Raw genomic sequence first — 11,143 nt, forward strand, 5'->3', positions numbered from 1 at the left:
GAAGGCAGTGGAGGATGGCCCATGTGCTTGGGCCCTGCACCCGCATAGGAGACCAGGAAGAAGCACCTGGCTCCTGGCTTCGGATCGGCACAGCTCCGGCTGTAGCAGCCATTTTGGGGGTGAACCAACAGAAGGAAGACCTTTCTCTCTGTCTCTCTCACTAACTCTGCCTGTCCAAAAAAAAAAAAATAGTTCTTTTGTTCATTTTTCCATAATTCCACGTGGCGGGTCCTGTGCTCAGCATGGAATTCCAAGGAGTACAGGAAGCCAGGGGTGTCCGTCTGTTTGGGCTGCTGTAGCTTATAAACAACAGAAATCGATTGTAACAGTTCTGGAGGCTGGGAAAGCTAAGATCATAGTGCTGGCAGTCACGCTCTGGCTGAGGACAATTTCCTGCCTCACAGACAGTGCCTTGTGCTCTTCACGGGGTGGGAGGGACTAGGGAGCTCTCAGGGGCCTATTTCATAATGGCACTAATCCCGCACACAAGGGTGCCACCCTCATGACCTACTCACCCCCATAGGCCCCCACTTTCTCTTACCATCACCCTGGGGTCAGGGTCCCAACACAGGAATTGTGGGGAGACACATTCAGACCATAGCACCAGCTCACATCCAGCAGGGGAAGCAGAGATGGAACTTGCAAAACTTCCCAGAAGAGAGACTCTGGGGTTGTGGAGCATTCCTGGCCCAGGCAGGGAGACGGGGGAGGATGAGACAAAGTAGACAAGTCGTTCATAAATCTTACATTTCACTTTCTTATGCATAGCATTCTGCAAAACTCCCCTTGCAGGTCTGATTTCAGCTTCACGGGGGTCTGTGATGATGCAGGTGCCATGGTTCCCCTTATGCGGTATAGAAACTGAGGCTTAGAGCAGTTGACTAAGGTTGTATGCTAGAAGCTGCAAGGTGATGCCTTGAGTTCCCAGGAAATACGCTTCTACCACCTCACAGCTACTCCAGGGAGTGGCATCACGGCCAGCCAGGTGACAGGGGTCGTGGGAACCCAGATGCGAGCCTGAGCGTGAATGTCAGGTCTGGGTGACAGGACAGGGCAATCCGCTCCCTCCTGGGAGGTGAATCTCAGGCCCCGGGAACTGTCCCCGCTGAGCAGTGTCTTGCCTGCATCCCCTGGGCTGGAGTAGCCAGCCCTGACCAGTCCCCTGACGATGGCTTTATTACTTGTTGTGCACCCTTGTGTGTATGTGTGTATGTTTTAGCACCTAGCTTCCTGCTCCTGCAACATGAAAATCCTGCTTGGTGACCTCCTGCTGCTCAGCCTCCTCTCCAGCGTGTTCAGCAGTTGTCAGAGGGACTGTCTAACGTGCCAGCAGAAGCTCCACCCGGCCCTGGACAGCTTCAACCTGGAGGTAGGTCCAGGAGGCAAAGGGGCTGTGTTCTTCCCACCACCTCCTCCCTCCCGCTCCAGAGCTTGAGAGACTCAGGCCTCCTTCAGGGGCGAGGACTTGTCCAGGGTCACGTAACCGTGCTGGAAACGATGGGGAGCTGAGCGGCCCCTTCCAGCCAGGAAGCCTGCGCTCTTCCCACCTCCCACCTGCGAATAAAGGGCCACCCATGTTCCCGGTGCTCCCAGAGTTAAGATAATGCAGAGTCATTTGGGGGATCTGGCAAAGTCAGAGAAGTGCAAAAACGATCTATTAAATTAAAATCACCTTTAACCTCACCAGTGAGAGGAAGAATCCTAAACTTTCCTTACATCCTATATACCAAGGTAATGCTCCCAGGTTATTAAACATTAGTGAGTACATGAATTATGACATGTTTAATCACACCCCTCCTCTTGAACGCACGTGTTGCTCCACTTTTGGTATTCCAGATAATTCTACGACAAACACCCAAGTGCAAAACTTCTCTTTTGCATTTTAAATCCCCAATTTCAGGTGTCAATCTAGTGTTAGATTTTTATTCACTCGATAAACTACTGTCTCAGCTACTTTACCTTCCAGTCAAAATAGTGTTTGTCTCCTGTTAAATCCAGTATAATTCAATCTTCTTCCTTTGAAGTCAAATAAACTTCTTTTAAAAGACATCATGTTTGAAAACCCTCAGCCTTTGGAAACAACCAAAAGTAGCTGCTATTTCTTAAGGCCAGTGTACACAAGTGGAACCAAATATTCCCATGGGACTACCTAACACCATGGCGCCCCCCAGCTCTAGGACAGTGCTCCCCCTGGCCCTGCTCAGTGGTGTTTTGAGCCCATTTTCTGACCAGAAATAACCACGCCATCATAAGGAGCACCCCCAGGTAACCCATTCAAGGTTGATCCACTCTTACTCTTCTGTCGCGTTTTCCTCTGAACACTGCCCCGCCAGGCCTTCCCTCCCTCAGGAAGCCTCGTCCTCCTCCTGGTTCTCTTGCCTGCTCGCGATGCCTCTCTGCCCCTCCGACTACCCACCTTCTGCCTCCTATGCGGACTCCTTCCCCCGCCCCCATACGGAAGTCATTGCTAAGTCTGCCTGCTTCTCCCCTCCCTGTACTCTCACACTCCAAGGTTCCACTGCCCATCCTGGCCTTCCGTCTTCCCAGCTGCAGGCGACTCCCAAAGCTACGCTCTTGACCTCTCTCCTGCACTGTATCCCTCACTTTCCATGGTGTGTGTGCGTGTGTCTTCCTATCTGCTCTGATAAACCCCACTCACACCTGTAAGCCCCAGTTCAGTTCCGCCTCCTAAGAGAATACTTGGGCGATTCCCCACCTGCCTCCAGGAGACTTGGCCCCGCCTTCCTTTGCACTCCACAGTTCCCTGTGCCTGCAGGTCTTTCTCACTGGCTCTCATCAGGCCTGAGCTTCCCCTGCTGATTGATCTCGGCCTCCCTGTGCATAGCCCAGTGCTCAATAAACAGGCCCCCTGGAAGTTCTAAGACCTTCAGTCTCCTCCTAGGCTGGGCCTCTGCAGCCGCTGCAGAGGGTTTCCTTTTCTGTTTGCAGCATTGAAAGCCGGTCAAGGATTTGGAGGACATTTGCATATCTCCACACCATCTTAAACCCGTGCTTGCTTCTTTGAATTACGTCAGCAGAGCTGTAAACACGTCACAATCTGGGATAAGCCCCTCGAGCTGAAGGCCGGCTCCCTCAGCGGACCTGGCCGCCTCCTTGTTTTTGTGTTCACTTTTAACTTCTGTTGAAGTGTAACAAAATGCCAAGAATGTAGGCACCCACCTCTCATTTCCACTTCTGGCAGCCCTTCACTTCGACCCCTCTGGGAATGCCAGAGTCTCACGTTTCAGCCAGGGGCACCTCCCCAGGCTCCCCATAGTCTCAGGAGTTACATAATGCTGAGCTAATCCAGGACCCCCTGGACCCTCTGCTTCGTCAAGAGTCTTTCTCTGTCTGCTCCTGGTAGATGGCCCAGGTATGCCTGGTGTTTTGTTAGAGTGTAATTCTGATTGGTAAATGACTCACATGCCCAAACCCGATGCCATGCCCAGGCCTCTTCACCCGGTACTCACCAGCAGCTCAAACAGGAAACCAAAATCACTGAGCTGCTTCAGAGACCAAAAATAAGGCAACCAACCCCCAAGAAAAAGATTGGGGAAATTTATTTAAACCTCTCTGGAACCATTGTGAAGAAAACTGCTTCCGGTCTCCAAGAAATGAAAATGCTCAGTAGGAAGTTTGCGGCAGGCCTCCCTGCTGTGGCTTTCACGCGTTGCCCATGTGCTGACTACTAGTGTCAGCCCGCAGGTCTTCCAGCAAGGACCTTCGGAAGCCAAGGGCTCCCTGGGAGTCTGTGCCAACGTGGTTTGACTCTCTGGTGGCTGAGACTTGACTGTCTCCACCATCTGCTTCTGTTCGCTCCGAAAGAGCTCCTGTGCCCCGGCCCCCTTAGGGCCCTCAGCTTTGATCCCAGACACCCTGGCCCTTCGCTCTGTTTCTTCACAAGCCCAGCTTTGCAGATCAACTTGGCACCAGTCTGAGACCCCAGATGCTCAGGCACAGTCTGGCTCCGTACAGCAATGTCATCAGCGTGGACTGCAAATACGGGTCCAGCTCACTTCACAGGCCATTAACCCCTCTCTGAAAAGAGGCTGGTGAGTTCCCCAGACCAGAGGGTTGGGCATTAAGTTCACAGGCCCATCTGTTGCTACAAATGCTACTGTGAATTTGGATTTCTCCTGTTTGTCCCGAAGCTTCTCCTAAACCAAAAGTTGAGATGATTTTGTTAGTATCTAATTTATCTAACAGTGGGTCAAGTTTGGGTATGGACTGTGACGTCTGGTTTGGTCATAGAATTTCATTCTGACTGACACGAAATCTAATTGCCATCTGGGCTTAGAAACCCAGAGGTTCACGAAAGCCCTAATAGCCTCTAGATTTAACACCTCTCCCACCTGATTCCATAAACGGAGGAGCAAAACAAGTCTACAATCTCTTGGTGGTTCTTATTCTGCAGGGATCAGACCAACTGTGGCCAAAGGTTCATACAAGCCCCTGAATTCTACACTTGTCCGGGCTTCCTCAGCACTACCCCATACTTCCTGTGTTCCTGTGCCCTAGAGAGCAGGGATTCTCAAACTTGCCACTCTGATCATTTTGGACAGCATGATTATTTGCTGTGGGGAGCTATCCCATGTACTGCAGGAGGCTTACTGACCTCCAGGTGCTATCGGGACGCACACACACACAGACACCATAACCAGGAATGTCTTCCAACACTGGGCAAAACTGCTCCCAGTTGAGACCCACCTCTGTAGAGAACCCAATAGAATTATGAGCTGAAAGAATGTACTACACATGGCTTCTCTCCTCTCTGGTTTTCTTCAAAGTATTTCAGGGGAGGCTAAGGACAAGCCCAGTGCCTCTCTGAAGGAATCTTTGACCGCCATGCTCCTGAGAGTACCATCCCGGGCAGAGTTCCTCAAAGGGTAGCCCAGTCACAGAATCACCTGGCGTGCTGGCTAAAAATGCAAACTCCTGGGCCCCAGCTTTCACTTCATAGGTCAGAGTCTCCATGGGCTCCAGGCTAAGACCCCACCTTTTTTTTTTTTTTTTTTTAATTTTTGACAGGCAGAGTGGACAGTGAGAGAGAGAGAGACAGAGAGAAAGGTCTTCCTTTTCCGTTGGTTCACCCTCCAATGGCCGCCGCGGCTGGCGCGCTGCGGCCAGCGCACTGCGCTGATCCGAAGCCAGGAGCCAGGTGCTTCTCCTGGTCTCCCATGGGGTGCAGGGCCCAAGCACTTGGGCCATCCTCCACTGCAATCCCGGGCCACAGCAGAGAGCTGGCCTGGAAGAGGGGTAACCGGGACAGAATCCAGCACCCCGACCGGGACTAGAACCTGGTGTGCCGGCGCCGCTAGGCGGAGGATTAGCCTAGTGAGCCATGGCACCGGCCTAGACTCTGCCTTCTAACAGACTCCAGCAATGATTCTCTTAGCACATTCAGGATATTTGAGACTCTGTCACTCTTGAGTCAAGCTTCCCCATCTTTGGAAGCTGCCTATCTTTTTTTCATACCCAAGGACATGGTGGGTGTGAAAAAGTAGTTTCTCCACATATCACTGTTGGGTGTGCACTGACCACGATTAGTTGTCAGCAACTATGTTCCACCCCGTAAGCATCCTTAAGGATAAAACCAAATGGAAAAGGCCTGCGCCGCGGCTCACTAGGCTAATCCTCCGCCTTGCGGCGCCGGCACACCGGGTTCTAGTCCCAGTCGGGGCGCCGGATTCTGTCCCCGTTGCCCCTCTTCCAGGCCAGCTCTCTGCTGTGGCCAGGGAGTGCAGTGGAGGATGGCCCAAGTGCTTGGGCCCTGCACCCCATGGGAGACCAGGAGAAGCACCTGGCTCCTGCCATTGGATCAGCGCGGTGCGCCAGCCGCAGCGCGCCTACCGCGGCGGCCATTGGAGGGTGAACCAACGGCAAAAGGAAGACCTTTCTCTCTGTCTCTCTCTCACTGTCCACTCTATCTGTCAAAAATTAAAAAAATAAAAATAAAAAAAAAACAAATGGAAAAGGCGTGCTCAGAAAAACTGTGGCTTCAGCCTCAGTAGGGGCCAATGTGACTGAGGCTAACGAGTGGGCTTGGGACAGGTCACTCCTTGGACATGTCACAAAGGAAGAAGAGGAATCTTCCCAAGGGACACTGGCTCTGTCTCCTCTTCAGTCCAGGAAATAATGAGTAAAATTCCCATCACACTCGTACCTCTTGGTCACAGAGGACCCTTATTCTCACACTGATTTCCACCAATGCATATCGCAAGACACAAAGGTGGTTGAACAGGAGATATCCTAGCCTGGGCCTCAAGATATTTCGGAGTTCCCGTTCAGGTTATACTGGTATCTACCGGCACTGTTTGGGGTTTGTTACTGAACCTTGTTGTGACATGCAAAGATTGAATTACATCAGTGCTTTGCGAACCTGGACGAATATCAGAATTACCTGAGCTTTGTAGAATGAAGTTTTTAATCCCTTTGTAAAAATAAATTTTAATCTGCAGTTCTCCCTGTGTTTTTAAAAGCACTGCAGAGAACTTGGACTCAGACCTACATGTGAAAACAGCTGGGCCAGGTGTGGCCTGAGGTCCCTCGCTAGGAAGGTGGTCTCCCGGTGTGACACTGGCTGACTGCAGTGGCAGAGCCCCTCCCTTTTCTTATGGGCTGGCTCCAGGCCACAGCCGCCTTGTATCTCAGGGATCAGACACGTGGAAGGCAGACAGACTCTTCCTATAGGACAGTTTATAGTCCAGCAAAGAAGCACCATGCCTGGAGTCCACAGGTGCCTGGCCCATGGACAAAATCTACAAACCACAAAGTATATGCAAATTTAACAGGAGTATGTTTACAGGGCCAAAGGTTGGGCCTCTAACTTACACCAGATTCCCCCCCAAAAAAAGCCCATGACCCAGAAAGGTTAAGAACCCTGGTCTAATGGGGCAGACAAGTAATCAGGTAAAAGAATGTTGCAGCAGCCAGGTGACAAAAGCTACGAGAGAACGTGCACAAAGGGTCCTGATTGCAGCAGCAGCAACTCCCCGTCTTGCAGGGACTCGCGCATCCCTTTTCATTTCCTTCCTCTTCACTCCTAGAAAATATAATGTGGCTTCTTGATTAACTCAGCTCAGATCAATAGGCCTCTATTGCCATCCTACTGTTTACTGGAAAGAGATTCAAACATGCGTAAGAAGCGGTCCCTAACTTGTCACGCTCTGCCTTGGAAGTTATTGCAATTATACTAAGCATTAAAATGTCCATAAGAGCACACAAAACTCTGCGGGAACACAGAAGCAGATGAGGGCAGTTCTTACCAGGGACCCAGAAGATCTCAGCAGGAGGCAGTGCTGGGGCTTGCTTGGGTCCTAAAGGATGGACGGAAGCAGATCATTCCATCACAGGGGACAGCGAGGGAAGGCATGGAGCTAGGAAGAGCTTCGGTGTGCTTACGGCCCTAGGAGCAGCCCCATATGCCTGAAGAGGGGCTACGGAACAGAGGACTAGGAACTTGAGGACTCTGCTCAGGAGTTTGGAGCTAGTTCAGAAACGAGACCGAATATCAGACCACTGTGGCCAGGGTTTTGATGTAATTACAGTCCTTCTTCAGGAAAGATGGCCTTCCAGGAGTCCACAAGGACTCAAGTGGCAAAGATTAGAAATAGAGAGATCGGCCGGCGCCGTGGCTCAATACGCTAATCCTCCGCCTTGCGGCGCCCGCACCCCAGGTTCTAGTCTCGGTCAGGGCGCCGGATTCTGTCCCAGTTGCCCCTCTTCCAGGCCAGCTCTCTGCTATGGCCCAGAAAGGCAGTGGAGGATGGCCCAAGTCCTTGGGCCCTGCACCCCTTGGGAGACCAGGGGAAGCACCTGGCTCCTGGCTTCGGATCAGTGCGGTACGCCGGCCACGGCGGCCATTGGAGGGTGAACCAACGGCAAAGGAAGACCTTTCTCTCTCTCTCTCTCTCTCTCTCTCTCTCACTGTCCACTCTGCCTGTCAAAAAGAAATAGAGAGATCATCTGGGAGCCACTGTGCCCTAAGAGTCTTTGGACAGTGTCAGGGGGTGTGGGAAGGAGGGAAGATTGTGTGCTGAGGGATGGGTGGTGGGAGGTAAAGAGGCAAAAATATGCCCAGGGTTGGGGGTCACTGTGATACAGTGAGTTAAGCCCCTACTTGAGAAACCCACATCTCATACTGGAGTGACTGGTTTGAGTCACACCTCTGCCTCGAATCCAGCTTCCTGCAAATGCACATCCCAGGAGGAGGCAGATGATGGCCCAAGTGCCTGGGTCCCTGTCACCCACACAGCAGACACAGATGGAACTACTGGCTCCTGGCTTTGGCCTGGCTAAGCCCTGGCTGTTATGGGCATTTGGGGAGTGAACGAGCAGATGCAAGAGATCTCCCTCCTTACTTCTATGTCACGCTGCCTCTCAAATAAATAAACTTAAAAAAAAAAAAAGTATGCCCAGGGAAATAAGGAACCAATCAGACAGAGATGGCGAGACCAAGCCAAAGAGATGAGGCAAGGTGGAGCCAGTGCAAAAGGTCTTCCAAAAGCTCATGGGAGATAGAAAGCCACATGTGGATTTCACATGTTTTGCACCAAAATAAAGTTATCTTTTTTAAAATATTTATTTATTTACATGAAAGGCAGAGTGATGAGGGTGAGGGGAATGAAGAAAGAGAGGAGGAAGAGAGAGAGAGAATGAATCTTTCATCTGCTGGTTTACTCTCCAAGAAGCTGCAATAGCCAGGGCGAGGCCAGGCTAAAGCCAGGAGCCAGAAACTCCATTCAGGTCTCCCACTTGGGTGGCAGGGGCCCATAGATGTGTGCCATTTTCCATTTCCTTCCCAGGCACAATAGCAGGAAGCATGATCAGAAATAGAACAGCTAGGACTCAAACCAGAGCTCCCATATGGGATGCCAGTGTTGCAAGAGGTGGTTAACCTGCTGTGTCACAACAGCAGCCCTTGAACTTATCTTTTAGTTCCACTTTTCAATGAGCATTTTAAAGTCCTCTTGTATACCAGATAAGATCTAAATTCACCTGCTAGTAACAAAGACCTAAAGTAGCAGTGTCTTACATAAGACAGAAATTTCACTCCTCATAAAGAAGTGAGGAGGCGGAAGTCCAGGTCGGCATGGGGTTCCATCTCCTCTTTCTGCTCTCCCACCACTCATCTGATGGCCATCACAGGACTTCCATCCTCTGAGCCACCCCATGGTTTTCAAGGTGGCTGATGAAGCATCAGCCAAAACATCCATGCTCTAGCCAGGAAGCTGGAGGAAGGGGAGGAAGATATGGAAAGAGAATGTTCTTTCCAGCCAAGCTGGCTGCCTGTTTTCCTAGAAGTCCCACCTGATCACTTTGTTGCTGGCCACCTCTTGCTGGAGAGGGGACTAGGAAACATGCATGTGGCCTTCAGGAAGCAAGGATGAGAGGAGATGAGGAGGGGATGGGCACTCGGTGGTCTCGGCCACAGGAGCTGCCCTACAAGCCGGTGAAGCTGTGAGGTTTGAGCGAGGGCTCTGCAGCTGCCTGCGGACTCCTAATGGCAAAGTCAGGCGGAAGCAGGGCTTTCCACTGACAGAGGCTAGAACTGCAGAGAAGAGAATGCAAGCAAAGCCAAACCAACATATGGGAAGAAAAGTACGAAGCAGAGGCTTCCGGGAGACCCAACCAGGAACTGGGGGGGGAGGGGGGAGTGAAGGTCAGAATCAGTTAGGAGGGGCAGAGAAATGCCATGGTCAGGATGGCAGACTCAATTAGGAGGTGGTGGCCCCCAGAGAAGAGGGGCAGCAGTAGAATGCTAAGGGGGAGGGAAGGAGCCAGGCTCGCATTAGATGATGGCACCTCCTCCTCACCTGGAGCTGGAGGGCAGCTTTAGCCCTCCCTGTCCAACCTGCCCACCTCCCCACATGTCTTGGCCCTCATTTGCTGGAAATTCTGCACACGGAGAACTGAGAGTGTATGTCAGATGAAAATTAACAACGCCAGCATTGACCTTTCTATGGTGACCCTAAAATAAACATGCAGATTCAAAAATGAACTTTCACATCCCCAATTTCTGTAACCAATCTGACCTTCCCCAGGCCTAAGGAGAGAAAAAAATAAAATTCTCTTTTATGAGTGCCACTCATGAGCTGCACTTAGGCCCAAAAAACCTAAGGATACAGCCAGGTGCAGTCCAGGGTGTGTTCACTCTATTCACTTCCTGTGTCAGCTGGGGTCAGTTAACCTCCCCTCTCCAAGGTCTGGTTCCTTCATTCGTAAAATGACAGAGCTGGGCCAGAGGGTCCTGTCTATTCCCAGCCCTGACATTCCACGGACCAAAAACTCGGACGTGAGTGACCTCCCTTGCCCAAGGAGTAACAGAGGTCTCTGTTCTTCTTACCTCCCTCCCACCTGGGTCTTTCCAGACATGCATCCTCGAGTGTGAAGAGAAGGTCTTCCCCAGCCCTCTCTGGAGTCCCTGCACCAAGATCACAGCCAAGGGCTCCCGGAAGCTCAGCCCTGCTGACCCTGAGCAGGTGGCGGCCACCCTTTACCAGCCAAGAGCCTCCGAGATGCAGCACCTGAGGCGGATGCCCCGTGTCAGGAGCCTGTTCCAAAGGCAGGAAGAGATGGAACCCAGCACCCTTGAAGCTGGCGAGGTGGAGCAGAAGCAGCTGCAGAAGAGGTTTGGGGGCTTCACTGGGGCCCGGAAGTCAGCCCGGAAGCTGGCCAACCAGAAGCGGTTCAGTGAGTTTATGAGGCAGTACCTGGTCCTGAGCATGCAGTCCAGCCAGCGCCGGCGCACCCTACACCAGAATGGTAATGTGTAGCCAGAAGGGGAGTCCTCCCAGCTACACCGGCCACTGCAACCCCTGAGTGAGTTGGGTACCAATGAGCTGGGGGCAAGAGATCTCATCCACCCAACTGTCTTAGCCTTCCTCCCAAGCCTGGAAGCACATAAGCTCACACTCACAGACACACACACACACGCACACACACCAAACCCACCAGGAGTTCAGCTCCTGCAAGGCCTGCAAGTGAAATGCTGCTCTCTGCCTCCTGCCCACCTTTTCTCTAGGGAGCAAGAATTTCCCTGTGATTGCTCCTTGAGGCTGACCACTCCCATTTAGAGGTTGGTTACCATGGGGATAATAGTAGTATGTTAAGATAACTAATTCCTGTATAGCCCTCTAGGAGC

At 51.8% G+C, this 11,143-nt stretch overlaps 1 protein-coding gene across 1 annotated transcript; it reads left to right on the forward strand.

Moving 5' to 3' along the window:
* The first annotated feature begins 1,243 nt into the window (after positions 1 to 1,243).
* Positions 1,244 to 10,775, forward strand: PNOC (prepronociceptin). The gene is made up of 2 exons (XM_062213768.1): positions 1,244 to 1,369; positions 10,371 to 10,775. Exons 1-2 carry the CDS (start codon positions 1,244 to 1,246, stop codon positions 10,773 to 10,775), a joined length of 531 nt encoding a protein of 176 aa, XP_062069752.1.
* Positions 10,776 to 11,143: the final 368 nt, after the last annotated feature.

The sequence above is a fragment of the Lepus europaeus genome, chromosome 16, assembly GCF_033115175.1.
Source record: "Lepus europaeus isolate LE1 chromosome 16, mLepTim1.pri, whole genome shotgun sequence".
NCBI classification, from domain to species: domain Eukaryota; kingdom Metazoa; phylum Chordata; class Mammalia; order Lagomorpha; family Leporidae; genus Lepus; species Lepus europaeus.